This window comes from Camelus dromedarius, chromosome 12 (assembly GCF_036321535.1).
Source record: "Camelus dromedarius isolate mCamDro1 chromosome 12, mCamDro1.pat, whole genome shotgun sequence".
Taxonomy (NCBI): domain Eukaryota; kingdom Metazoa; phylum Chordata; class Mammalia; order Artiodactyla; family Camelidae; genus Camelus; species Camelus dromedarius.
The window spans coordinates 4987621-5014805 of NC_087447.1; the positions used below are offsets into that span (position 1 = coordinate 4987621).

Consider the following 27185-nt stretch of genomic DNA (forward strand, 5'->3'; position numbering starts at 1 on the left):
CCCAGCCTCCTTCTCAGGAAATGACAGGTGCCCATCCATCCATCCACCCTTTGTTTCAGCTGAAACCTGCACAACCCCCCTTTCTTGCTCCCTTCCCCATCCCTGAGTCCAGTGCAAGTCCTCCAGGTGCTACAGGCAAAGCTCCATTCATGCCAACACCCTCACCCAAACCCCCACGCCTGGCCTGGGCGATCCCTGTGGGCTCCATCTGTCTCCTCCCTCCCCTATGGCTCATCCAGGACCAACCAAAGGGGCAGGCACTATGATGGTGCCACCTGCTGAGACACTTCATGGGTTCCCCTGTACTCGGGATCAACAAAAGGATGGGGAAACATCATTTCCCCCTGGGCCTAGACCCTCACCTTTGTGTCCGTCCACCTGGAACAGACACTCTTCCCTCACAACCACAGGTGTCTGGTCATCTCTCCCCCAGGACTCAGCTCGGATGCGGCCCTGCCTGCTGCAGCCTTTCACTGCCCAGCGTCTAGTGACCATCCGGATTGTTTGGCCACGTGTTCAGTGTCACCCCCTCAGGACTGGTGCGTGCTGCCAGGCTGGTTCTCAGCCAGGTCCCGGGTGCAGTCTGCCCCTTAATGAACAGCAAATTTTTGTTGACAACTGGAATACATTTTTCTGGGAGTCATGATCCCATGTCACGAGGGGTGACAAAGTGGCTTTTGCTCCCCATGGTAGGCTGTTAATGGCTCCCAAAGATAGGTCCACCTGCTAACCTGCTGTAAATGAGACCTAATTTAGCACCTTTTGGAAGTTCGAGATTTGCAGATACTAATATATATAAAATAGATAAACAAGTTTCTACTGTACAGCACAAGGAACTATATTCAGTATCTTGTAGTAACTTATGGTAACAAAGAATATGAAAACGAATATATGTATGTTCATGTATGACTGAAGCATTATGCTGTGCACCAGAAATCAATACAACATTGTAAACTGACTATACATCAATAAAATACATACATACACACAAAAAAAGAAATAGCACCTTTGATACAGGAAAATGCAGAGCAGGAGGAAGGCTGAGTCCATGGTTCGTATCCCGCAAAGTGTGGGTCCCTGGCTTCACGCAGGAAAGAATTCAAGAGAGGGCCACAGTTGAATAAAAGTAGATTTATTCAGAGAGATACACACATTCCAGAGACAGACATTCTTCTGCTTCCTGGAATCTAGTAGGTGCTGGAGAAATACTGGCAGAAATATTTGATGGCCAACCTCCAGGGGTGCCAGTTGTAGGTCAGGAGCTGTGATCTGTCCTGTCTGCTCTCACGTCTTCCCATGGGAGCCCATGTCAAGAACCATGACAATTAAGTGCAATTGTTACCTCAGAGAGGCTCTGAGAGGTTAAGCAACTTGCCAAGGAGTAAATAGGAGAAGGGAAAAGAATGACGCACCGCCCCCAGCCACAGATGCCCCTGCCCATCCTGGCTCTCTTTGCAGCTGCCAGGGCCCCTTCCTCTGCCCCACGGATGCCAGTCAGGCACATTAGGAGAGTGCAAATGAGGGAGCGCTGCGAGGTGGGGATGGAGAGGGGCGGGCGGACATGAGGACTTGGTGCAGGGACCTGGGTGGGCTGAAATGCTCTGCTGGCCGAGGGTGTCCTGGAGGAGGCTGCCAGGGCCCCACTCGTTTTCATCTTGTAATCTTATCTTTCTCCTTAATCAAGTGATGTTCTGCCAGGCTTTCTTAGCCAACACAGAGCAGCCTGGAGTTGCCAGACCTGTTTCCAGGCCAGCTGTGTCAGGGTGGGGCAGGCAAGTGACGGGTGTCAATGTGGGAGTCAGGAGGAGGCCAGACCAGATGGAGCTTCAGTCGGTTCGCCCCAGGTGCCACTCCACTGCCAGACATGTGCACAGGGAATCTGGTGGAGGCCAGCAGCTACTCAGGCTCCTGGGAGGATTGGCTGGGTGGGGTCAGACTTGGGCCTGGAGCAGTCGGCACATCTGGAGGCAGAATGTCAGGCAAAGGCAGCAAAGGTTTGGCAAAGGATCCAGGGTCGGAGCCGACACCGGGGTATGTGGGACCCATGGGATGAGGGCCAGAGGCATGGACGGGGGAGGGTGGGGAAAAGGATGTGGGTCCACAGGGTAGGAGGCCGTGGGCCTGCGGCCTGTCCTGGCCACTGCTGTGCTGAACGGTCTCTGGTCAGTTATCCTGTCTGAGCCTCACTCCCTGCTTCCCCCTGACCCCGGGACACCTAGGAGCACCCTTGGAGGAACCGTCTGTCTCTGACCTGTGCTGGCCTGGCTACAGAGGTGGAAACAAACCCTGTCTTCCCTCAAGAGGATCCCCAGGCTGGGGGAGGAGGTAGCATGTGGATAGACAGGGACCAGACGTGTGACCTGGGCTGTGATCAGGAGGTGCCAGGGAGCTGGGACAGGGGAACGGGGGAGCTTCTTGGGAGATAAGGCCGGAGCTGAGTCTTTGGTTCTGGGTTGTAGAAGCAACTCTCCCTGTTCTTGCTGGTTCTGGAAGTATTGCGTTCTCATCATAGAAAATTTGGAAGCTACAGAAAGATGCTGAGAAGTGAATAAAAAGGGCAGGGCACTCAGTGATGCCGGTGGAGGAGGGGTTGTGGGGCCACACACACAGAGATTAGAGGCACGCTTGATGTGCCCAGTTTTGCAGCCCTAGTTTGGGGCTCTCCGACCCTTTTCTTTCTCAAGGTCCAGGCAGTCTTCCCCCCAGCAGCCCTGCTGGGCTTCTTGTCCCTACCCAAGGCTCCATCCTTCCTCCACTCTCAGACCCGCTGGGGTACCCATGGGCATTGGCGAAGCCAGGATGGGGGATGGGTTTGGGGCTCCAGGCAGTCAGCTGTGCCACCCAGGCTCAGGACCCCTGCCCTCCCACAGCCACCTCAGCCCTCCTTCTTTACTTTGAGATCCGATTCCAGGATCACCTCCCCAGAGTGCACGGAGCCCACTTTGTGCTCTGCGGACATGTGGCACACACTGGTCTCAGTTCCTCTGTCTGCCACCACAAAACCTCCGTGGCCTCTGAGGCAAGGAAACTTCCGAGTCCCTGTGGGGGTGTTGTGGGCCCACACGGGTGCAGGCAGGGGTGGGGGGGCCATGGAGCTGGGGGCATCCCAGCCCACCCTTCTCCCGCCCTGCAGGATGGACCCCTTCACGGACACACTGCAGCGGCTGCGGGAGGCCTTCGGCTCGGGGCGGACGCAGCCGGCCGAGTTCCGGGCTGCCCAGCTGGAGGGCCTGGGCCGCTTCCTGCGAGAGAACAAGCAGCTTCTGCAGGAGGGGCTGGCACAGGACCTGCACAAGGTGGGTGGGGAGCAGGAGCTGGCTGCGTCCCCAGTTCAGTCCTGCTCACCCAGCAGACCCTTCCCGGCCTGCGGTGTGCCACGGGCACTCTACAACCTCGACTCAGCAAACCTGTGAAGCAGCTTTGATTTCTGTCCCCAGTGGGGAAACCGAGGCACGTGGGGGTTAAGTCACTTGCCCAAAGTCCCATCGCCAAGAACTGGCAGAGCTGGAAGTGGAACCTAGGCCACCTGGCCCCAGAACCACACTCCTTGCTGCGTCCCATGGGGGAGCTGCTCCTGGAGATGGATTCCATATCCACGGTGGGGACCCTTGGGAATCTAAAGCACCAGATCCCCTCCCCACCCTGCTGGGCCTGACTCCCGAATGCCACCTCCTTGCAGTCGGCCTTTGAGGGAGACATATCGGAGATTATCGTCTGCCAGAACGAGGTGGACCTGGCCCTCAAGAACCTGCACGCCTGGATGAAGGATGAGTCAGTGGCCAAGAACCTGGTGAGTCTGCGTGCTGGGGAGGGGTCGTGCCAGGCAGCTCAGCCCAGACCCAGGGTGAGTCGCTGACTTTCTCAGGACCTCTGTCTCCTCACGTGGACTCCACTGCACAGGCAGCTGGAGGACACAGGGTCGAGGCTGGGCCCTGGGTGGTCCTCAGTGGGACCTCACTGTCAGTCCCGCACCCCAGTTCACGCAGCTGGGCTCTGCCTTCATCCGGAAGGAGCCCTTCGGCCTGGTGCTCATCGTCGCCCCTTGGAACTACCCTGTGAACCTGACCCTGGCGCCCCTGGTGGGCGCCCTTGCCGCAGGTGAGCCCCGTGTGCTCCCAGCCCAACAGCCCTTCCCAAAGTGGAGGCCCCAGAATTCCGTTTTGTGGTCCCCCAGCCTCCAGGGCCGTCCTTGCATCTCTGTTCTTCCAGCCTATCCCCTGAATGCGTGTGGGAGCACGGCCTCTCCCACATCCCCTCATCTGTCCCCACAGGGAACTGCGTGGTGCTGAAGCCGTCAGAAATTAGCAAGGGCACGGAGAAGGTCCTGGCTGAGGTGCTGCCTCAGTACCTGGACCAGGTGAGGGTAGATCTGCCCCTTCAGTGCCCACATCCTACAACCCCACCTCTGCCAGTGAGAGGTCCTGCTGTATCCCCTGAGCTGTCTGTTCCGCTTTGCAGAGCTGCTTTGCCGTGGTGCTGGGTGGGCCTGAGGAGACGGGGCAGCTGCTGAAGCACAAGTTCGACTATATCCTCTTCACAGGTGAGAGTGGCCCAGCCAGTGTCCCGGGAGGAGGGAGGACATTGGAAAATAGGATGGGGAAGGCCATGGAGGGAGGAGGCAGTGGGGAGCATCTCAGATGGCAATTGACCCAGGCAGGGGGCCTAGCCCGTGGGCCTTGCAGGGTAGGATCCTGGGGCAGCATGGCCAGGGGCAGATTCCAGTGGGCAAGCCAGGACGGGCCAGGAGAGGTGTGCCTGAACCATCTGGCCAAGGCCAACTGAGGATGAGGGTCAACTCCCATGTCCCCAGGGAGCCCTCGAGTTGGCAAGATCATCATGGCTGCCGCCGCCAAGCATCTGACGCCCGTCACGCTGGAGCTGGGGGGCAAGAACCCCTGCTATGTGGACGACGACTGTGACCCCCAGACTGTGGCCAACCGCGTGGTCTTGTTCCGCTATTTCAACACTGGCCAGACCTGCGTAGCCCCCGACTACATCCTGTGCAGCCCTGAAATGCAGGCAAGGCTGCTGCCCGCCCTGCAGAGCGCCATCACCCGTTTCTATGGCGATGACCCCCAGAGCTCCCCGGATCTGGGCCGCATCATCAACCACAAACATTTCCAGCGGCTCCGGGGCCTGCTGAGCTGTGGCCGCGTGGCCATCGGTGGCCAGAGTGATGAGAGCGAGCGCTACATCGGTGAGTCCCGCCCTCCCTGCCACTGTGCCCCCCACCCCAGCTCAGGCCCCTCCACGCTGGAGGCCACAGCCGGGCTTTGAGTCTGGGCCCCACCTGAAGCCTTGGGCCCTGAGGCTCCCTCGACCCCACTGCTGGAGCCCAGCCCGATCCACGGCTCCAGTGCCACAATTCCATGACACTCGTGTTCCGTGTTGCTGTGATCTGAGCCTGTGACCCGACTCCACACTCTGGCCCAGGCTCTGGATTCTCCAAGCTCAGACCCCAGGGTTCTCAGTTCCCAAGAGCTCACATTCCAATCTTCCACCCCACGATCTGCTGCTCCACGGGGCCATGACCCCGGTCCTGTGAGCCCACAATTCCCGGTTCTGAACTCCAACAGCCTGTGCTGAGCATCCTCTACACTGTGAGCAAAGCAGCCCCAGCCTCCCGGGCCGAACGGCTCAGAGGGTGATGCTGCTGCCCGACGGGCTGGGACCTGGGACCTCAGACCCCAGGGGTCCAAGTTCTGGTCACCCTCTGACTGTAAGACCGAGGCTGAGTGGTTCTTGGGGCCTCACAGGCCCTGGTCAGGCTGGGGAACTCCTCACGGTCACTTCTCAGGGCTGTGGGGAGGCTCTCCTCCCTAGAACATCCCCGAGCCTGGAGCCCTGGGTCCCTGGGCCCTGTCTGAAGCCCCACCCCTGGGGCTGAGCCATCCCCTGTGCCTGGGCAGCCCCCACGGTGCTGGTAGACGTGCAGGAGACAGAGCCAGTGATGCAGGAGGAGATCTTCGGGCCCATCCTGCCCATCATGAACGTGAGGGGCCTGGACGAGGCCATCGACTTCATCAACCGTCGGGAGAAGCCCCTGGCCCTGTACGCCTTCTCCAACAGCAACCAGGTGGGGGCTTGGGCAAGACTGGGGGCAACAGAGGGGCCAAAGGGGTGAGACTGGTTACCTCCCCTTTCATGGCCCACTTCTGAGGGTTGGGGAAGCAGATGCCTCCAGCTTGACTATAATCCAGGTTACTTGGACAACGGCTCCCTGCACATAGGTGCCTGGCAGAGAGGGCTGGGGCAGCACCAACGCATGGCTGGCTAGCTGTCTGCCCTGGTCAGGGCAGCCTCCACCCGATGAGGAGGCACCATTTCTGTCTGACCTGCCCAGATAGCCCCCTTTTCCTAAATCGTGCAGAGGTTCTGTGTGGGCAAGCAGAACCCCTGAAGGGGGACAGGGGCAGAGCAGAGATGGGGCCTGACAGGGCCTACACACCACTGCTGCTTGAGACTCAATGCAGCTCCCCACGGCCACGTGCCCCCGCAACATGCTCAGAGGGGCAAGGCTAGCTCAGTAGAGGATGGAGACGGGGAGGCCCCATGCTCTCTGTGGAATGATGAATCTACCTGCCACGTCCCTGCCCCCGGCCTCCCCTCGTCCCACCAGGTGGTGAACCGGATGCTGGATCGGACCAGCAGCGGCAGCTTCGGAGGCAATGAGGGCTTCATCTACATGAGCCTGTCGTCCCTGCCACTGGGGGGAGTCGGTGAGCCCTGCCCTTCTTCAGCCTCCAGCCCCAACCCCTAGGGAAGCCCAGTTTGGCATCCCAGGCCGAGGAAGGCCTAGTTTTGCCTCACTCACTATTCAGCCTTGGTCTAGGCCCCAGGCCTCTCAAGGCCTCTGTTTCCCTATCTGCAAAATGGCTCTTTGAATGGCGTGGCTTTCCCTGAGCTCCCTGCTAGGCGGTGGGCTGCCCGACCTCAGGCCCTCACTTCCGTGCCCATGCAGGCAACAGTGGGATGGGAAGATACCATGGCAAGTTCTCCTTCGACACCTTCTCCCACCACCGCGCCTGCCTGCTCTCCTACTCGGGCCTGGAGAAGCTCAACGCAATCCGCTACCCTCCCTATTCTGAATGGAAACAGCAGCTGATCAGCTGGGCCTTGGGCAAGCAGAGCTGCACCCTTCTGTGAGCACCCTGCCCACCACCAGTGCTGCATCCCCACCCCTCCATCCCTGAAAAGTGGGCGTCGGGTCCAGGAGCACAAAGATCCTCCTTCTGGGTTTTTTTCTGAAAAGACCTCCGGCTGGGCAGGACCTCTGGGCCACTGGTCCAGCCCCTTTCAGGGCTAAAGACCCCCCTGCGGCCTCCTGACAGATTTGTTGACCCTCTGCTTGGACATATCTGGTGACGGAGAACTCATCCCCAAGACTGAGCATCTCTGGTGGTTAGAAAAGACTCCCTTGTGTCTGATCTACAAATAGGCTCCCAAAACAGAGTGATTTCTAACATCTTAGTCACAACTGGTTTGGGGAGCTGGGTTTGTCTGACCTGAAGTGATCCAATCTTGAACTCAGATCTGGTCATTTGGTGGTGTCTCCCTGAATGAATTGTGCTATTTACAAGGACTCTGATGAGGTCTTGTGGAAACAAGAGGAAGGTGTTCAATAGTTGATTAGTGATGTCTGCTATGGGCACATGAGGGGGTTGTTCACATGCTGGCCACGTCTATCTTTCCTGCTGTAGATTCCCAGGAGGTCAGGGCAGGCAGAAATAAAATCTGTTCACTTCTTCTGACACATGGGAAAACTGAGGGTCTAGAGCCAGAACGGGCTGAACTGAGTTTATACAGTAAAGCAGAGCAGAGCTGAGTGATGGTGGACTTTCCTGAGAAATATGGGGGTGGGGGATGAGTAAACAGCCTATCTGGTCCATTATGACCAGCCTCTTGATCTTCCCCTAGTCCTCACCCTGGGAGCCCACTTCCAATCCATCCAGTCTTGCTTCAGTGGGCTCTTCACCCCTCAGAACTGTGGGAAAGCTGAGCTAGTACCAAGAGGACATAGGATCCTCCTGCTCCCCTGGGAATTGTTGGGATTGGTTGATTCCAAAAGGCACAGGATGGACTCAAAGGAGGTGTTTAACAGGGGCTTGTTGATGAGTGAAGGAAAGAATGAATAAGGGAGCGAGAGGATGGATGGAAGGAAGGAAGGATGGGTGGGTGGATGGATGAAGGATGCATGGATGGATAGATGGAAGAGTGAGTGGGTGAGTAGATGGTGAACGATGAAGGGAGGTTGGATGGATGAATGGGTGGGTTGATGGATGGATAAGACAATGAGTGGGTAGAAGGGCAGGTGAGTGGCTGGGTGATAGGGTGAGAGATGATGGATAGCTGGCGGGATGGATAGTGAACAGATGGATGGGTAGGTGGTCCAGAGAGAAGCTGAGTGACCAATGAGCCTGGGTCTAAGAGATCACCTTTCTCCCCACCCTGACCTTGGGAAGTTGTTTCCTTAAAATAGCCTTTGGACTAAAAAGAGAAAGCCAGAGGGACGGAGAAGAATCAGAGGGTCTCCTGGCCATAGTCTGGGCAATGGGTCCAGTGAACAAAGAATAGAAGACAGAGCTTATTAAACATTCTTTGGGCACTTCTTCTTTGGGCCCTCACCTCATCACAACCAATCTTGTTCCTTTTGCCCTCATGGTCATCAGTGTTTGTTCCCACCACACCTAAAGTCTCTATAATGGGGTCCTCATTCTGGTCAACAGGAGAGAGACTGAGGATCAGAGAGACTGCGTTTCTAAGTTTCAGAGTCTCTAAGGCTTACAATGTGAGGCTTAGGCTGAATTCAAACCCAGGTATGCCTGCTGCCACAGGTGGGGCAGGACTTCCTGTCCCCAGGCCCAGAGAGTGTAGGACACTTCCTAGGGTCACACAGAAAAACCTGGGCCCTGTCTCCCAAGTCCAGCCATAAGCTGGGCTCTGCACCCACCAGCTCCCTCACACTGCTCCCCTGGATGGCAGGCTCTCACCTCATTGGTGGGGCAGAGTCACATGACTGCATCCTAGTTGCAAGGGAGGCTGGGACACACGCTCTGACTGCCCCTCCCCCAGGAGGCTGTCCAAGACAGGCCACAAAATGTGACAAGTGTACCCTGCTCAGGCCACCCTTCCCAATGCTAGCCTTTTCTCTCTTGGTCATGGCTGACCAGGCCCAGTCTTGGAGACAGTGTTACCCAGATATGGAACAAAGACTTGGTCCTGCTTCTTACAACCCAGAAACACAGAGGTTCAAAGAGCCTTGAACCCTCCCAGGCCTCTGCTCGCACTGTGCCCTCCTCCCAGTGCTCCCTCCCATCCACCTCTGCCCCACCTCCAACTCCACTCACCCACTGCTCCCCCGGGAGTCTAGCTCCAACTCCAGATGGGCCTCATGGCTAACATGTCACCCGACACGTACCTACAGTAGCTCCACCACCTAAAATCTTGGGTTTGCAACACTCCATATTGTTGCTGGATGCCTCTGGACAACTTGCTTAACTACTCTGAGCCTCTGTTTCCTTATCCTGTAGAATGGGGTTCCCACCTACCTCTTATAGTTGGTGTGATGTTCAATGGGATCATACATGTGGGGCTTAGGGACCCCCACTCCAGGACACAGTGGAGTCCAGACTCTTACAGAAGCTGAGTGAGCACTGGGCAGAGGCCCTGGCTACAGAGTTGCCCCCGGAGCTTCCCAGGGCTCTGTCACAGCCACAGTTTTTGTGACAGCAGCTTCTCCTTGTCCGACAATCATGGCATCCTACAGCCTCAAGGCTAGGGGCTGGTTCCACTGTGGTAACAGGTCACAGTCCAGAGTGGGCCATTACATAAAACAACAGTATAGGGTGAGCCTTCCTCCCACCCCCACCCCAGGACACCAGGCCAGCAGGAAGGAGGGGCCAGGGTGGTCCTGGGCATGGAGGAACAGCTGTGATGAGGATGCTGGGAAAGTCTGGCACGAGGGGAGTGAGCAGAGGCCAAAGGGGAAGTCGGAGCCTGGTCAGGCTGATGAACAGTTAGGCCGGGGGCCTCCAAAGCCCCTGGACAGTGGCCCTTAGGTGTGGCTCCCAGGTCACATGGCTCTCCTGAGCCAAGCCTTAACATTCTGTAGGTTGGTTCAGATCCTGTCCCCTCTCTGGGCCTCAGTTTCCCCCACAGCAGTGAAGAATTTGGCCCACTCACGGTGCTTCGGCCCTGGGTCAGGCCGGGGTCTGCTGCGCCTATGCCTGTCCTCCAAGCTTGCACCTGCCCCTGTGCTCCCTCCTCACAGCTGCCAGGCCCAGGAGGGAGCCTCCCTCCCATTTCACAGGCAGAAGCCAAGGCCCAGAGAGGGCCACTGACTCTCCCCAACTCACACAGCCTGTCAGGGAGAGGTGTCAGAGGCAGTGGGGGCGGGGGGCCCCTCTACTTCCTGGGCCTCAGAGGTGCCACTCAGCAGGCCCACCTCCAGACTGTTCTTGCTGCTGCGGCACAGACACACATTGGTGCACGAGCACAGCGATGAATACACGGACCCTCAGGTAGGCAGACGCTGGGCACCCACGCATGCCTGTGCACGCTCAGTCAGGATCGGGGGCTACTGTTTCTGGGGGTTCTTGCCCAGGCTCCCAGATGCCCTTACATTCTGTAAACACCTTCTGAGGGTGTGGAGAAAAGGGAACCCTCCTACACTGTTGGCGGGAATGTAATTGGTGCAGCTACTATGGAAAACAGTATGGAGGTGCCCTAAAAAACTAACAATAGACTTATCATATGATCCAGCAATCCCACTGCTGGGCATATATCCAAAAAAGACAAAAACTCTAATTTGAAAAGACACATGCACCCCCAATGGTCATAGTGGCATTATTTACAACAACCAAGGCATGGAAGCAAACTAAATGTCCATCAACAGATGACTAGATAAAGAAGACATGGTATACATAAATGTGCGCATGCACGCGCGCATGCGCGCACACACACAATGGAATATTACTCAACTACTCAGCCATAAAAAAAGAATGAAATAATGCCATTTACAGTAACATGGATGGACCTAGAGATTATCATACTATGTGAAGTCAGAGAGAGAAAGACAAATATCATATGATAGCACTCACGTGGAATCTAAAAACTCTAAAAAATGATACAAATGAATTTATTTACAAAACAGAAACAGACTCACGGACATAGAGAACAAACTTACAGTTACCAAAGGGGAAAGGGAGGGAGGGGTAAATTAAGAGTTTGGAATTAGCAGATAGAAACTACTATATATAAAATAGAGGGGAGTGGATAGCTCAGTGGTAGAGTGCATGCCTAGCATACATGAGGTCCTGGGTTCAATCCCCAGTACCTCTGTTAAAACAAATAAATAAACCTAATTACCTCCCCCGCAAAGAAAAAAATTTTAAGTTAAAAAAAATAGATAAACAACAAGGTCCTACTGTACAGCACAGGGAACTATATTCACCGTCTTGTAATAACCTATAATGGAAAAGAATCTGAAAAAGAACACATATATAGATATACATAGATATATATATTTATATATATATATAACTGAATCACTTTGCTGTATACCTGAAACATTGTAAATCAACCATATTTTAATAAAAAAATTTTTTGGAAAAATTTAAAAATCTATAAACACCCTCTGCGACAGGGAAGCTGGACCTCAGCCAAAGGAAGTGAAACTCTCCAGGACTCCCTACTGCTGTCCTGCCCTGAGCTGGGGGCCCAGCTCCTCCTGGAGGGAAGCATTCTGGCCTCCAGCAACCCGGCGAACAGCAGGGGCTGCTGGGCAGGCCCCTGCTGCCCTCCCGAGAGGTCTGGTAGCGAGCGAGGCAGTGGACTCCCAGCAGCCCCCCAGCAGCCCCAGTGGGCCTCTCAAAGAGCACAGCTCTGACCCAAAGAGTGGGGCCTCGAGCCCCTGGCCTTGAACAAAGCAGGGACCAGGGAGGACAGGAGGGAGGCAGGCACAGGCTCGCCCACTGACTCGGTCCACCACTGCCAGCCCGGGGCTTGGCCAAGTCGTTCAACCTCTTAGACCCCAGGTCTGGCCTCGCGAAACAGCAAATAACAGTTGCCCTCCCTTTGCTGGCCTGCAGGGCCATTGCCGTGAAGATTCAGTGACCCTAGTGGAGGTCTCTGTCCTCCCTTTGCTGAGGCTCCAGATCCCAGGAAGGGGTGGCCCTGGAGGGAGCTATGGGGATCCCGCCCCCTTGGTGGCCCAGCCTCACACTTCACCCCGACCCCCACCCCAGCTACCCTATTACCAGCTGCGCTGATGGGAGCCACAGGCCCCACAATCAGGGGGTGGGAGGCAGGAGAGCAGGAAAGCGGAGGGCGAGCCCAGCCCTCACAATGAGTTGTGTGTGATCTGAGCCACTGCAAAGAGGCCTGGCCTGGAGGGAGCCCCCAGCCGCTGGGCCTGATTCTGGAGCAGGGCTGAAACTGCCTGGGAGGACTCAATCTGGTCGTGAAGAGAGCCTGGGACCAGACACCTAGGGGGAGGCCCAGCCTCAGAGCCCCAGTGCTGGCATGCAGTAGGCACTGGAGACCTGGCTGGACATGTCACTGCTCCTCTCCTCAGGGACGGCTAGACTGCCATCATCTCCTCCCTGACAGCTGAGCCTGGGGAAAGGACAGGCCCCGGGACCAGGTGCAGGGGACTTAGTCTTCATCCTGCCCTGCCTTGTCCCTTGAGAGCAGCAGGGAGAGCTCAGATTGGACCCCCAGGTTCCAACTCCAGTTCTGCCCCTAGTGCCCTTGGGAGCCTTTGGGCCTCCTGTCTGAGCCTCTGTTTCCTCATCTATAAAATGGGTCTGAGGGTCATTTCCAAAACAAAGCAAGTTGAACCACTTGAGTTATATCTGTCCCTGAGGACAATCAAAAACACAAGATGATGAGTTGGGGGGTGTACTTCAGTGGTAGACCACTGTGCTTGGTGTGCACAAGGTCCTGGGTTCAATCCCCAGTGCCTCTGTTAAGGGGAAAAAATACTGGATGAAATATTTTGAAATTTTGTTGAAAGAATCAAAGAGCTGTGGAGCTGGGACCCCATAGCTCAATAGCCCTTTGGAGGAACGGAGTTCCAGAAGTGACCCCGGCCCTCTGGGGGCTGCAGGGGCAGAGCATGCTGCTGAGGGGATGCGCGGGGGGGACGTTCTCATCTGAGTGGCCACCAAGGCACACACCTCAACTGCAGTGGCCCAGTCTGGTGGCAGCCCACGGCTCAGCCAGGGGCAGATTCCAGGCCTGCTCACCCTGGGCTGGACACCTGAGAACAGCCCGCACTTGGCAGACCTCTGAGGTTCCCTCTGGGGGAGTTGTCTTCATCCCAGGCTTTAAAGAGTCCCTGCAAGTAATTTCCCAAACTCCCCAGTGGGATGCCCACATAGCCCTGGGAGGTGGGGCTGTTCCAATTCCCAGGGAAGGGACCAAGGGCCAGGGTGGGAGCCTGGCTGCAGGGTCTGGACTCGGTGGACTGCGGCAGCAGCAAGCAACAGTGTGAGTTAGAGCCAGGCAGGGAGACCCCAGCGCTCCTGACCTCCAGGTGGACCTCAGCCCACACATACCCCCATCCCTGCTCTCCACCAACTCAGCAGAAACCCTTCCTGCCCAGGGATCTCCAGACCCATAGATTCCTATAGGTCCAGAAATTGCACACCCTAGTCCCGGAGGCCCCCCCGTACCAGCTCAGAGGAGCATGGGGGAGGGGCAGGAAGGAGCAGGAGTCATCCGGATCGTGCCACTCCACAACCAGCTCCTTTGGACAAGCAGCTGCCCTGCCTTAGCTGGGCTTGGGCTCCTCAGGCCCCAGGGAGCGCAACACCTCCAGCCCAGCCCTGAACCCTGAGCCCTGAGCCCTGCATCTCCGCCAGGGTTGCCTGGGCAGGTCCACCCACCAGGCACGCCATCCAACACCACTGTGTGCTGGCTGCCAGTGCCCAGAGAGGCCCTGTGCCATGGGGCAGTGACGGGAGGGTGGGGGGACGTGCCCACTGAGGTCTCCACCTCAGCTCACGTTCTGGCCACCAGCAGGGTCACCCTCTGCCTGCAATGCCCATTCCTCCCTTTCCAGTTTTGAGAACTCCAGATTGACTTCACCTCCGCCAGGAAGCCCTTCCTGATCCCAAGCTGGGACAGGACCTCCTCTGGGTTCTCCAGACCCTGGGGCTTGCCTCAGATCAGCCCCACCAGCTGTGCTTACCCACCAACTGTTTACTTAACCACTGTTTATACCTTCCTTCAATGGATATTGGCTGAGCCCTGTGTCTGAGCCAGGCTCTGGTCAGTTTAGGTGAGAGAATGGGAAATAGGACTGGGGTGCTTACTGTGGGAGACAGAGGAAGGACCCAACAGCCACAAACTAGGAGGCTAAATGCAGGGGTGGTGGCTACACAAGGCATCTAACTTGGGCAAGGGCAATCAGGGAAGGCTTCCTGGGGGAGGTGGGATCTCAGCCAAGGCCCAAAGAGTGAGTATTAGTTAACCAGGTGAAGACAGGAGAGGACTATCCAGGGACAGGCCGAGCAGGTTCGAGGCCTGAAGATGTGGAGGGGTGGCTGGCATGAGAGCTGATGAAGCAGGTGGGCAGGGCCAGGCCAAGGGTTTGGATTTTATGGGGCTGTAGGGAGTCAACAAGGGCCCTGAGCCAGGCAGGTATCCACACGAGCTCCTGAGTGGCTCTGTCCCTCCTGGAGAGTCTCAGGAGCTTCACTCCTGCTGGCAGCATGAGGCTCCCCGCCCCCACTAGATCCTTGACTGAGAACGTCAGGGGGCTGATACTCCATTTCTGCCTCCACCATGCCAGGGCCAACCGGGATGACCTGTATAAGGTGACAAGGCCCAAGAACTGAATCCGCTGCTGGGACCACCCAAGGAGTTGGGCCCAGCCTTTGACTCATCCTTGACCTTCACAACACCACGGTCTCATCATGGAAGGCACCCACAACGTGTTTTTGCCATGCACTGGTGCCACCATCTACAGGTGGCCCTGCCCCGCGTCCCCACTCACTCAATCCCCAACATAGCTGGGAAATTGAGGCCCAGAGAGGAGAGGGCCTGGCCCAGGGACCAAGGAGGCAGGCTCCCTACGGCGCACTTCGCCCTGGGCCCGGAGGGACGGGCTCACACACTCAGCCTCCTGCACAGGCACGGCCTTTCCTGCCTGTGAGATGGAAGCGCATAGAACTGTGAGCAGTGTGGACTTCCCTTGCACCGAGGCCAGGGAGTTGGCAGGTCCTCAGCTGCAGGTGTGTGTGTTATGGGGGAAGATTCCAGAATAACAGCCTTGGGGGTGTCAGAGAAAACTGAGGCCCAGAGGGAGGGATCACAAGGCCTCCCGCAGGGTCACCAGCACCTCAGAATCAGGAGCAGGACAGGAGATTGGCCTCCCCCATGCCCCGCCCCTCTTGCCGCCCCGGGAACCCCACACGTAGGCCTAGGACTCAGGGCCCCAGAGATCCTCACAGAGCCTGCGGAGGGCAGGAGGGGATATGGAACAGGTACTACCAAATTCGCCTGCTTGTTGGTGCAAATACGCAGCTCTCTCCTTATTTTCCAATTAATTCCACGAGCATCCCTATGCATGTTAGCAGGGAGTCCAGCATCATCCCCTCCAGACCTCCCCTTCCTCATGTTACAGGAATTGGGTAATCCTGCTTCTAAACCTAGCAAGAAGGAGGTTGGGAAGAATGGGCAGCCCACCAGCTGCTGCTCTATTTTCTGCCACATGGGGTCGCTGTTGAGCAACATCCATGCCCTCCGGTGGCCTTTGTGTCCAGCAGTCCTGGGCTCCTCAGCCCTAGCCTGCCTAGTAACTGTTCCCCAAGCCCCTCAACTGGCCTTCAGAGGTGGGAGGAGCTTCAGAGAGTGTCACCTGCTCTGTTGGCACCAGCCCTCCCCAACCCACCCCCAAAGCTCTGCTCTGGAGCCAGTGACCAGCCAGAGCTCCCTCCTTCGTGATGAGTCTTTGTGGGCCAGTAGGGTCCTTTTCTGTCAGTGGAACTCAGGTCCCAACCACCCCCCACTCCCCGCCACCTGGGTGACCAAGTAATGCTGAACCTCTGCAGGTATGGGTTTCTGTCTCAGGTACCTCCACCTCCTTCCTTTGTCAGCCCTGTCCCTCCCTGAGAGGGGCAGCCATGGTCAGGGCAAGCAGAACCCCCAGCCGAGGGCACAACAAAGCATGGGCACAAAAGAGAGAGAAATAGTTGGAAGATTTAGGTATTTCAAAAATCTGGTCCTTTTTAAAGGACCAAATAACAATGGTGAGGAAAATCAGAATTTGGTTGGACTTTTTTTTTTTTTTGTGCTCTTATTATAGCTACATATTTTATTTTGATGTGCTATATTACTGGTAACAACATTATGGTGAAGGGGACACCACAGTTTGTGTCCTGTCCTTCATGGCCCTTCTGTGACCTTGTTGTAGAAAAACGTGTTACAGCTCAGTTGTGACAGCAACCTGGATCCCAGCGAGACACCAAACAGCACTCAGAGAGTTGGAGAACTCAGATTTATTATGCCAGCAGGCCCAGAAAAGTTAACACTCCAAGCTCTGGACCCCCTGTGTAGATTTACACAGGCTTTTATAGGCTGCCAGTTTATAGTTTGCAACATCATATGCAAATAAGGTATAACAAAAGTTGACTAATTAGGAACAAGCTTTGTAGAAATGGACCAATCAGGAGGGAGAGAAACAATCAGGAGTGAGCTCCATGCAAATAAAGTACTACAAACGGACCAATCAGAAGTTAGAGAAATAACCAATCAGGAGTGAAGGAAATAACCAATCAGGAGTTAGCTCAGGGAACCAATAGAATTTTACGGATAAGTTCCACTTTCCTAGAAGTAAGCCCTTTCAGAGGCAAAAAGAGATAGAGCCTCTGGGCCAGGGAACCGGATGGTGCTGGCAGGAGAGTAGTGGCCCTGCTGGGGGGTCCTGCCGGTCTTTTTATGGGGCTTCCCACCTCAACCTCAGATCTAGGGCAGGTCTGGCTCAGGGTGGTCTTGGACATGCTGTGTCCCGGGGCGAGTTGTGGCTGTCTCTGTGCCCACGCTTTTTCATCAGTGCCCAGGAGGAAGATCCCGTGGTGTGTGCTGGGGGGAGGGAGCGGGGCTTGAAGAAAGACGGTCCTAGGGCCAGCAGAGGGTCTTCTAGGGGAGACCATGACCCAGAGGAGGGTTCCAACTCCACTACATTTCCAGGGCCAGACAGTCGATCTGGGAGGGCAGAAGTATGTGCACACGTGTGTGGATGTCCATGCCTAGGTGCTCTATGTAGGTGTGAGTGTCTGTACATACATGTGTTTCTGAGAGCCTCAGTACCCTGGGCATTCTGGGGGATCCACATGTGGCTGAGTGCACAGCCCAGATGTGCATTTCCAGGTGTGTAATGAGCTCAATGCCTATGAGGGCTCAGGGGGAGTCAAGGCCAGGAAAAAGTACAGCTCCCCAAGGCTCTCCCCACCCAGGACAGCCCCTCCAGGCACAGGGACACAAGTAGGCGATTCAGGTAGGGTAGGCGGGAGTCCTACCAGGGAGGCTGAGACTCCTCCATCACCAGGACACTGCACGTCAGTGTCAGGGAGGGAGTGGGCACAGGGTCTGCTGCTGGGATCCCCTCAGTCCCAATCCAGGCACTCTCTGCAGGGTGTCCATGGCAGGGCTGAACTGGACAGGGCGAGTCAGGACCTGGACTCAGCCTCACACTTTCCACACCCACTGGAGCCTGGCAGCATCACTCCTGCCTGACACTGGGGCTGGTGGGGCCCAGAGCTCCATCCTCTCCAGGCATCACTCCCTGGCCCCTCTACACCCCCGCCTGGCCCATCCATCTCCCTGCGGCCACGGCTGCCACACTGCCTCCTGCTATTGAGCAGCAAGATGAGAAGGTGTGAAGGATATGGGGGCACGAGGGACAGGCTGGCAGGCAAGATGGATGAGAGGGCAGGGGGCCAGCAGGCGCCTCCGGCAGGAAGGGCAAGCCAGCTGGAGAGGAGGCTGTAGAGGGAGGTATGCCTCTGTGCATGGTTCTTGTGGTGTGTGTGTGCGTGTAAGAGAAAGCCTGTGTTTCTGTGCACATAGGAGCTTGTGCACATGTGCACATGAGTGGTGGCGGGTCATCCGGCCTTGAGTTTGTGTGTGCATGTGGGTTGGAATGTCAGTGATGTCAGTGTACTTATGTACACATGGGAGGGTTCTCATCACACAGACCAATGGCATGTTCAAACACACGTGTGCACATGCGCGCGCGCGTGCACACACACACACACACACACACACACACACACACACACATCAGGAGCCAATAGAACCCTGGGCCCCTGGGAGTCCTGGCTGAGGGGGAGCCACCAGGATCAGTGCGGATCCCCCCAGTTCTCCATCATCTCTCCCATTTCCCGCCTGCCCCACTGTGGATCCTGGGACAGGATAGCCTGGCCACACCTCACTGGGTGGCCCCTGGGAGCCAATGGGACCTTCCATCACAAGCGCAGAGAACTGCCCCCCATCTTGCCCAACAGCAAACCCCAGAGTTGGCATCACCTTCTTCCCACAGCTGGGCGTGGGTCTGGGCTGGGGGTCAGTCCACACTCTCCCTGCGGGATTCCTCCCAGCTGGGCAGGCAGGAGTCTCGGGCCCAGGGGACTGAAGCAGCAGGCCTCCCCTAGCTGAAGGGGGAGAGGTCTGCCCGCTGATATACACTTCTGGGAGGGGCTGGAGTGTCACTCTGTGCCCCCTCTTAGGTATGGGCCTCTGCCAACCCCATTTCCCCAGTGCCAGACTCTGGAGGAGGTTTAGGGGGTCCAGCCGACTTTGGGGACGCCAGTAGAGCATGCCCAGTCCAGCCTGGCATGCTCTCGCCTGGTGCTCCCACCCGGGGGCTAGGCTGCAGTGCTCCCTCCTGGAGTAGGCTACCTGGGGATGTAGCCTGATGACCCTCCTTGGGCCATATGGCAGCAACTAGCTTTGGGGGATCCCTCGCCTCTGCCTTCCTGATTGGTGATCTGTGTGTTCCCTGAATACCCAGCGCCAAACAAGCAAGGGCAACCTGGGGAGGGGCCTGGTCAGGCTGAACAGAACAGACAGACCTGCAGGCAGAGCAGGCATGTCCCAGGGACCTCTGACCTGGGCCAGCCCCCTACCCCGTGGAGACTATGTAGGCACTGTCAACCAGGATGGGGACAGCTTATTGCTCCCCAGGCTGGGCCAGCCCATCCCAGGCAGAAGCAATTATGCAGTTAGTTCAGTTGGGGAAACTGAGGCATGGGGACTAGTAGGGACCTGCTAGCGTTGCACAGTTCATCGGGCCAAGCTGTCTGGAGGACGGGCTTCCTGCCACCCAGCCCGGGGGCTCCGCCTCTGCTTGTACTTGTGGCTGTTGCCCCCTTGCCTTTCCTGCTCAAGTTTCCCCATGATTCCACACCACTCAGGTCAGGGGTCTGGGTCCTGGTGAGAGGGCACTGCCTTGATCATTCAGCTCTCCTTTCTCCTGCTACTGCTGCGGCCCGCACCCCCCCTCCCTGAAGCCTTGTCAGCCGCAGCCCCTCCAGTCAGCCAGGCCTGGGCCCCTGTGGATCGCCCAGCCCATCCTCAAGATGGGCCCCCGCCCTGCGCCTGGGCCCATTGATCAGGAATGGCTGGGGGGGCTCCTAGCTGGGGAAGGGAGGAAGACAGGAGGGAGACTGGGAGGGGGAGAGGAGGCTTTGCCACGTCAGAGCCTTCCCACCTGCCCTCCTCCCGCACAGCATCGTGCCTGGAGCTGGACGAGCCGAGCCAGCAGCCTCGCACAGTCCACTCTGAGTGGCTTGGAGAAGGGGCCCTCAGAACCAGGGTCCCACCTGCAGAGACCAGGTGCCTGGCTCCAGTGGAGAACAAAGACCTGGGTGATCGAGGAGGGAAGGACAGTCCTGCCAGGAGACTGGAGACTGAGTGAGGGCCTGAGAGCTGAGCTGGACTGCCGAATGGACCAGGAGACCAGGAGAGGCTGATCCCGGTCCTGGCAGGCAGGGGCTCCAGCTGAGCAGCGCTTCTCCAGGAGCTGGAAGTCCAGGCTGTCCCCATGGCAGGTAAGGCGTGAACAACTAAGGCGGCCCCATGCGTGGACTCCGAGTGAGTGGGGCAGGGCAGGGAATGAGCATGGGGACCAAGGAAACCCCACTGGACTCAGGCCCTGGGCAAGAGGATGGGGCAGGGGCACCCCAGGCTGAGGCCTCAGATCCTGCCAGGGCGGAGTCAAGGGGCTGCCGGTCACTCAGGTGTAACCATGGGGGTGCTGACAGGGAGGGGAACAGAGCCATTCTGGGAGGTGAAGGCCTTCTCAGGCGTGGGCGACCTTGGGCCTGTCCCCACCCCTCTCTGGGCCTCACCCCTGTGTATCAAAGTCAGGGGCTGGGTAACTTCCTCTCCAGATCTCACTCTGTGCCTGTGGGAAACTGTCAACTCCTGAACCCAAGAGGTGCTGGCTTCTCAAGGAACTGGGCAGAGGACAGGCTCCTCCCCAGAGTTACTGAGGGTGCTGAGGGGCTGCCTGTGGACCGGGATGGGCAGGGCATGGGCTCATAGAAGACTTGGGAGCCAGTGAGCAGCCTGCGAAGTCCCCAGGCCCAGCAGAGCATATGAGCCTCCCCACCTTGGGACCCACCACCGTGGACCCCGGGGGCTGGCATCAGTTACCTGCATGATGTACCTGCCTCTGCGGGACAGCTGAGTGATGGGCAGTTGCCCATCTGATGGCCAGTCCAGGTGGTGGGGGACACCAGCTTATCCGCCCTTCATGCCCCTCTGGGGGATTTAAACCTGAGATGGTCCATCCTCTCTCAGTGAAACACCCACCTCTAGACTCCAGGGGCTTTAGTGAGGTGCCACTTCTCAACGTGGCTTTTAGGGCTGCTAAGGATGGGAGGGACCACAGGCCTTGGGCCCCACTCTCACCAGGTACCCACTATGCACTGGCTCTAGCAAGCTGCTGCCCGCCTGGGAGCACATTACACGTTCCACCATTCCAGGAGTCTCCCTCCACCTGGCTGTCTGACCATCCATCCCTCCAGTGCCAACATTCTGCCTCTGCCCAGGGGATCTCATGGTTTTACCAGGTCTTCTGCCTCTTATGGTGCTGCTAAAACTAATGCTCTGGTTTTCAGGATGCTTATTCTAGTTTAAAATTTTTAAGGGGGGAGGGTACAGCTCAAGCAGTAGAGTGCGTGCTTAGCATGCATGAGGTCCTGGGCTCAATCCTCAGTACCTCCTCTAAAAATAAATAAATAAATAAGCCTAACTATCTCCCTCTGCCCCCCCCCCCCAATTTTTAATTGTATTAAAATACACATAACATAAAAATGACCATTTTAACCATCTTTAAGTGTTCAGTGGCTTTAAGCACATTCATATTGTTGTGCAATCATCACCACCATCCATCTCCAGAACTTTTTGCATCTTGTAAAACCGAAACTCTGTCCCCTTTAAACATTAAATCTCCATTCCCCCTCCCCGTGCCCCTGGCCCCCACCATCCTACTTTCTATGAATTTGACTACTCTGGATACCTCCTATGAGTGGAATCATATAATATTTGTCCTTTTGTGACTGGCTTGTTTCACTTGGCATAACATCCTCAAGGTTCATCCGTATTGTAGCCTGTGCCACACTTTCCTCCCTTTTAAAGGCTGGATAATAATATTTCATTGTCTGTATAGACACATTCTGCTCATCCATTCATTCAGCAATGGACACTTGGGTTCATTCTACATTTTAGCTATTGTGAACAATGCTGCTATGAACACAGGTACACAGATCTGTTCAGGCCCTTGCTCTTGATTCTTTGGGTTTATACTTAAAAATGGAATTGGTGGATCACATGGTATTTCTATCTTTAATGTTCTGAGGAACCGCCAGCCTTTTCCACAGCAGCTACACCATTTTATATTCCACCAGCAAAGCACAAAGGTTCCAGTGTCTCCACATCCCCGCCAACACTTGTAATTTTTCATTTTTTGTTTTCATTATTGTTTTGTTTTTGGTAATAGGCATCCTTGAGAGTATAAAATAGTATTTCATTGTAGGTAGGATTTCTTTTTAATCAGAAAGTTAGAGTGCAGCAGTTTTTGGTCAAGGCTTGTGCCAGGATTGCAGATCAAAAGATGGGCTCTTTAGAAAAAAAATGAGGAGGCCAGAGCAGAAAGGTGTTAGAACTTGCTTCTGGAGGCAGGATTTGGGCGGGTTCTCGGGGTCAGAGGTGGGTGAGAGTCATTCGTGGTAATTTGGGGATCCCTATCAGCTCAGTGTTCTTAAGCTGCACCAGGCAGCCGGGTCCCCACAGAGCTGAGAAACACCCCCACCCCCAACCCCATGACCCCACATGTCCCCTCATCCATAACAGATGTCCTTTATGCAGGGCCTACTGTGTGCCAGGGTTGCTGTGTGTCCTCACAAATCCTCACATCAGCCCTGTAAGGCAGATATTAAGAACCCCTGTGACAGATGTGGAAACTGAGGCTCAGGGAGGTAAAACAATTTGCTCAAGTCCACATGGCCTCTTGATGGCTCAAAGATTCCCTGGGGAGCCAGACAGTCTCTGTCTCTGGCCTCCCTGAGCTTTAAGCGAGCATTTACCTCATGAAGTAATGCTGAGTTGGGCATCCTGTGGGAACACAGGCCTGGCAGTCAGGGAGGGCTTCCTGGAGGAAGAGGCTTCTAGGTGCAGCCTGAAAGATGAAGGCTGGCTGGGTGGAGTGGGGGTGGGTGAGGTGAACAAGAGCCCACATTCTATCCTCTCTCCCCAGCTTTCCTCTCTGCTGGCCTCAGGGTATTTGCCCCCTCGGAGACCTACACCCTGCCCACGATTAGCCCCAGCTGGGAGCCCCAGCTGGTCTCCCTGTTACCATCAGACTCTTCCACCGGCTCTGCAGGGGTCCAGGCGGTGGCTGAGCCCATTGGGCAGGGCCCCAAGAACCCACATGTGTCGAGCGTGACAGTTCGGCTGGAGATGAAGGCTTTGTGGGAGGAGTTCAACCAGCTGGGCACAGAGATGATAGTCACCAAGGCAGGCAGGTATGAGTAGAGGGGGTGTGTGTGGTGGGGGCGGGGGCCAGGGTGGAGCCAGATTCTGGCAGCTGAGCGCCCCCTCCTGCAGGAGGATGTTCCCCACCTTCCAGGTGAAGATTCTGGGCATGGACACTCTGGCTGACTATGCGCTGCTCATGGATTTTGTGCCTTTGGACGACAAGAGATACAGGTCTGGGGGATGGCCGGGGGATGCAGCTCAGACCTCAGGTGCTGAGATGGGAAGGTAGACCCCTACCTGCACCTGGGGGAGGCAGGGGCCGGGCGGAGCAGTGTCAGGGAGGCCTATCCTGGGGCAGCAGTGGGGAGCCTGATGGTGGGCAGCTCAGGGCAGCCCCAGTCTGAAGTGGGCAGTGGGTGAGCCTGGGTAGGCAGGGTGGGTTAGCCCTGGGCAGCGGGTGGAGCCATGGGGAACCCAGAGCTGCACAGCATTCTTGGAGCCTCCGGTTCCCCATGTGCAGATGGAGTTGGTACCTGGGCTGTGATGGGGACAAGGACAGCCCTGTCGCCTCATCAGTCTTGGCTCTACATAGGGGCAGCAGCAGATGAGATGTCGTGGGGTGCAGTCGGGGCACCCTCGCCATCTTGCTCTGTCCCCAGGTATGCCTTCCACAGCTCAGCCTGGCTGGTGGCAGGCAAGGCGGACCCAGCCACGCCTGGTCGTGTGCACTTCCACCCCGACTCACCGGCCAAGGGTGCACAGTGGATGCGCCAGATTGTGTCCTTTGACAAGCTCAAGCTGACCAACAACCTGCTGGATGACAACGGCCACGTGAGGCCCGGGCCACAGTGGGGAGGGGTTGGGCCAGGGCAGGGGACACTGGGGCCTGATTGTGATGAAGCCCGAAGGCCTTTGGTGCCTGATGACCTTAGTTCCCAGCACCCCTGCCTGAGTCTGACGCCAAGGCGGGGGGCCAAGTTCACCTGGCCAGGGGCTGGAGAGCAGAGGGGACTGCCCGGACAGGTAGGAACACAGCACTGCTGACACTCTGTCAAAGACCCCTGCCCTCACGGGACTCCCCTCCTGGGGTAGGGAGCAGATGATAAGAATCCAGATGTCTCAGGTGGTGATAAATGCCAGGAGAAAAAGGAAACAGAGAGGGGGGCTGAGACGGAGGTGGCTGCTCAGTTCACAGGGCTCAAGGGATATCTGAAGAGAGATCCGAAGGAAGTGGAGGAAGGAGCCCATGCGTATAGAAGGGGGAGCTGTTGCAGGCAGAGGGAACAGCAAGTACAAAGGCCCTGAGGCTAGAGAATGTTGGGGACTTTGGGAGCTTCGAGGAGGCTCCTGTGTGGCTGGAGTGGACCACGGAGGGGCAATAGGCGGGAAAGGGATCCCAGGGGCGGCCAGGGCTGATCTGCAGGGCCAGTTGGCTCCAGAGAGGATTTTGGTCTTTACTCTGTATGGGGCAGGTGTCACAGGAGGGTTCTGAGCTGCTCACTGGGGATGCTATGTGGGGAACGGGCAGAGGCACCCGGTGGAGGCGAGGAGCACAGCCAGGAGGCAGCTGAGGAAACCCAGGAGAAAGATGATGGTGGCCGGGAGGGGTGGATGCAGTGGGTGGGAGAGGTGGTCAGGTCCCGGATAATTCTGTGACAGCTGGGACATGGGAATGAGGGAAGGCCAAGCAGTAAGGATGCTCAGACACAAAGGGGCCTTTGACAAAGAACTGCAGTCTCTCAAGCCCAGACCCGGCACCACCATTTCAAGATGGGCTGCGGGCTCAGGGCTGCCTTTTCCCGGGGGGAAAAGGGCTTCAGCCTCAGTGAGGGTTTGTGGCTGTGCCCCACCCCTGCACACCCACTTCCGCAACCCCCACAGATCATCCTCAACTCTATGCACCGCTACCAGCCCCGCTTCCACGTGGTCTTCGTGGACCCACGCAAAGACAGTGAGCGCTATGCCCAGGAGAACTTTAAGTCCTTTGTCTTCACGGAGACCCAGTTCACGGCCGTGACAGCATATCAGAACCATCGGGTGGGTCAGGCCACAGCTCATGAGGCAGCTGCCAGCCCATTTCACAGCGGGGAGACTAAGGCCCCAGGCTCTTAGGCCCCTCCTGCATACAGACCCCTGTCCTCCCCTCCCTCCCTGGGACTCAGTGGGTATCTGTCCACAGTCATTCCCCTGCCTTCACGCTCACTGGTTCTGTGGTTCCTCCAGATTGGGGGGTCCTGGGAGGAGAGGGTGGCTGAGCCTGGGGCCCCACAGACTTTCCCCAGCTCAGAGCTGGCTCATAACTACAGTTTCTCCCCTGCAGATCACTCAGCTGAAAATTGCCAGCAACCCTTTTGCCAAGGGCTTTAGGGAGAGTGACCCGGACTCCTGGTACTGTCTGGCCCCGGCCAACCCTGCCCACCTGCCCTAACCCATCCCCTCACCCCAGGCATCTCCTAAGGCTTTGGCTCCTGACCCTCTTTCAGGGTCTCATCCACTGGCTTGTCCTGGGATCCCACTGTCTGACTCTGACCATGACCCTTGGCCTAGGTTCTCCACCTTGACCCCTGCCCCCATTCCCGCTTGCCACACCTTCAGGACTGTATCTCCAAGGCCCCTGCTCAGCGTCCCAACCCAGAGTCGCAGCAGCCTCAGCCCTTGCCTGCTGAAGGGCTCCCCAGAGCAGGAGAAAGGTCAGCCCCCAGGCCACAGGCACAGTGGGACGAGAGCCGGCACTGTGGGCAGGAAGTGAGGGGACAGGGCCACCAGGCCTCCAGGAAGGGGTTTCAGCATGTTCAGCAAGCTCACTGGGCATCTGTGTGAACAGAGACGGGGAGGCAGAGATTTTGGAGACAATGTGGGACCCAGAGCAGAAAGACCAGGGCAGTGATAAGGTGCTGAGAGCAGAGGGAAGGAGGGTCACGTAGGCTTCCTGGAGGAGGTGGTTCCCAAGCTGGGGCTTGGAGGACTGGGAAGGGTTTGGACAGAGGGAGAAGGTGGGGAAGAAATTTCTGGCATATAGAAGAGAAAGAGCAAAGACTAAGAGGTGGGCAACTTGGGATGGGAGGAGCAGGAAAGGGGACAGGCAGGCTGAGGGTGTGAGGGGAGGTCTGGGGTCCACTCAGACCATTTCCTCCCTAGACCCCAACAAAGCTCCAGCCTTCACCTCCAGGACCCCTGCCAGGCTCCACCATCAGCTGCTGGCTCCCCCTGAGGCTCTCCTGGCCCCAGCCATCTACCGGCCCCTCAACTACCAGGGCCTGTACCGTGGAGCCTCAAGCCGCCTCCGAATCCCAAGGGCCCGGCCAACACCATACCCCATCCCCAATATTCAGGATGACAGGGGTCAGGGGGTGCCCCTCCCAGCTGGGCTGGGGCTCCTCCCCTCCACCGCTCTGTGCCCAGGGGCTGGCCAGGACCCACAGTAATGGTGGGGGCCCTGTGAACAGAGTCCTCTTACCCTGGACCCCAAACTCACCTCTGCAGAGACCCCCTTCCCCTCACATGGAGAGAGCAGGGCAGGTGGAAACCCAGAGAGGGAAGCTACCTGCCCAAAGTCACAACAAGGCTGAGCTGGTGCCAGGCTTGGAACCAGGCCCCCTACCTCACAACCTGCCCCCTTCTGCCTTGGGGGTGACTCTTCCAAGCCCTGCTTTACCTCTCTTTTCCCCCCAGCATTAAATCATTTGGCATGAGTGGTCAGAGCACTTCTGTCCTCAGAGGTCAAGGTGGAGGGACTCAGGAATGCCCACACCCGAGTGTGGCCTGCAGATATCTCAAAGCTCTGCCCAGTGCTGTTGGGATCCCTGGGAGCACAGAGTGATAGTCAACGTGGGGATACAAGCTGTGAGGGAGGCTGTGTTCCTGCTCTCTGCCTGTGTGCCCCAATGAGGACCGCCACCACAGCTCAGGGAGGCACCTGTTCAAAGTGGAAGCAAAGCATGGGACACCTGCCATTCCATGTTTAGATGTTATGCCCAAAGCGAGGGTCGCCTGGTGCCTGGAGGGGTCAGAGTTTTACAAAGAGGTGCAGAGCACCATAGGCAGTGACTCCAAGGGTCAAGGGGTGGGGGGGAGTTTGAGAATCCGATCAAGACTCGAGGCAGGAGAGCTTCTAGAGAAAGTGACATTTGAACCAACACCTATGGGAGTAAAAACTGCAGAGGCGGAAAAAAAAGTGAGCTCCCGGCGGTGGGAAA

General features: G+C 56.9%; 2 protein-coding genes across 2 annotated transcripts; both read left to right on the forward strand.

The window, feature by feature from the left end:
• The first annotated feature begins 3134 nt into the window (after window positions 1-3134).
• On the forward strand, window positions 3135-7653 carry LOC105104411 (aldehyde dehydrogenase family 3 member B2). The gene is made up of 9 exons (XM_031448528.2): window positions 3135-3296; window positions 3680-3790; window positions 3978-4098; window positions 4272-4357; window positions 4459-4540; window positions 4811-5197; window positions 5910-6076; window positions 6620-6719; window positions 6962-7653. Exons 1-9 carry the CDS (start codon window positions 3135-3137, stop codon window positions 7144-7146), a joined length of 1401 nt encoding a protein of 466 aa, XP_031304388.2. The 3' UTR covers window positions 7147-7653.
• Window positions 7654-23185: 15532 nt separating this feature from the next.
• TBX10 (T-box transcription factor 10) lies at window positions 23186-26681 on the forward strand. Its single transcript, XM_064491851.1, has 7 exons — window positions 23186-23220; window positions 23649-23820; window positions 24871-25086; window positions 25310-25377; window positions 25537-25679; window positions 26128-26331; window positions 26662-26681. Exons 1-7 carry the CDS (start codon window positions 23186-23188, stop codon window positions 26679-26681), a joined length of 858 nt encoding a protein of 285 aa, XP_064347921.1.
• The last annotated feature ends 504 nt before the right edge of the window (window positions 26682-27185 follow it).

What these genes read in the sequence shown, in the direction of transcription:
- LOC105104411 (XM_031448528.2), top strand. Translation starts at nt 3,135, where the DNA reads ATGGACCCCTTCACGGACACACTGCAGCGGCTGCGGGAGGCCTTCGGC. An exon ending in TGAGAGCGAGCGCTACATCG is followed by an intron (nt 5,198 to 5,909) that starts GTGAGTCCCGCC and finishes GTGCCTGGGCAG; the next exon opens with CCCCCACGGTGCTGGTAGAC. An exon ending in CCTGCCACTGGGGGGAGTCG is followed by an intron (nt 6,720 to 6,961) that starts GTGAGCCCTGCC and finishes GTGCCCATGCAG; the next exon opens with GCAACAGTGGGATGGGAAGA.
- TBX10 (XM_064491851.1), top strand. Translation starts at nt 23,186, where the DNA reads ATGGATTTTGTGCCTTTGGACGACAAGAGATACAG. An exon ending in TTCACAGCGGGGAGACTAAG is followed by an intron (nt 25,087 to 25,309) that starts GCCCCAGGCTCT and finishes TCTCCCCTGCAG; the next exon opens with ATCACTCAGCTGAAAATTGC. An exon ending in GAGAGTGACCCGGACTCCTG is followed by an intron (nt 25,378 to 25,536) that starts GTACTGTCTGGC and finishes CCCTTGGCCTAG; the next exon opens with GTTCTCCACCTTGACCCCTG.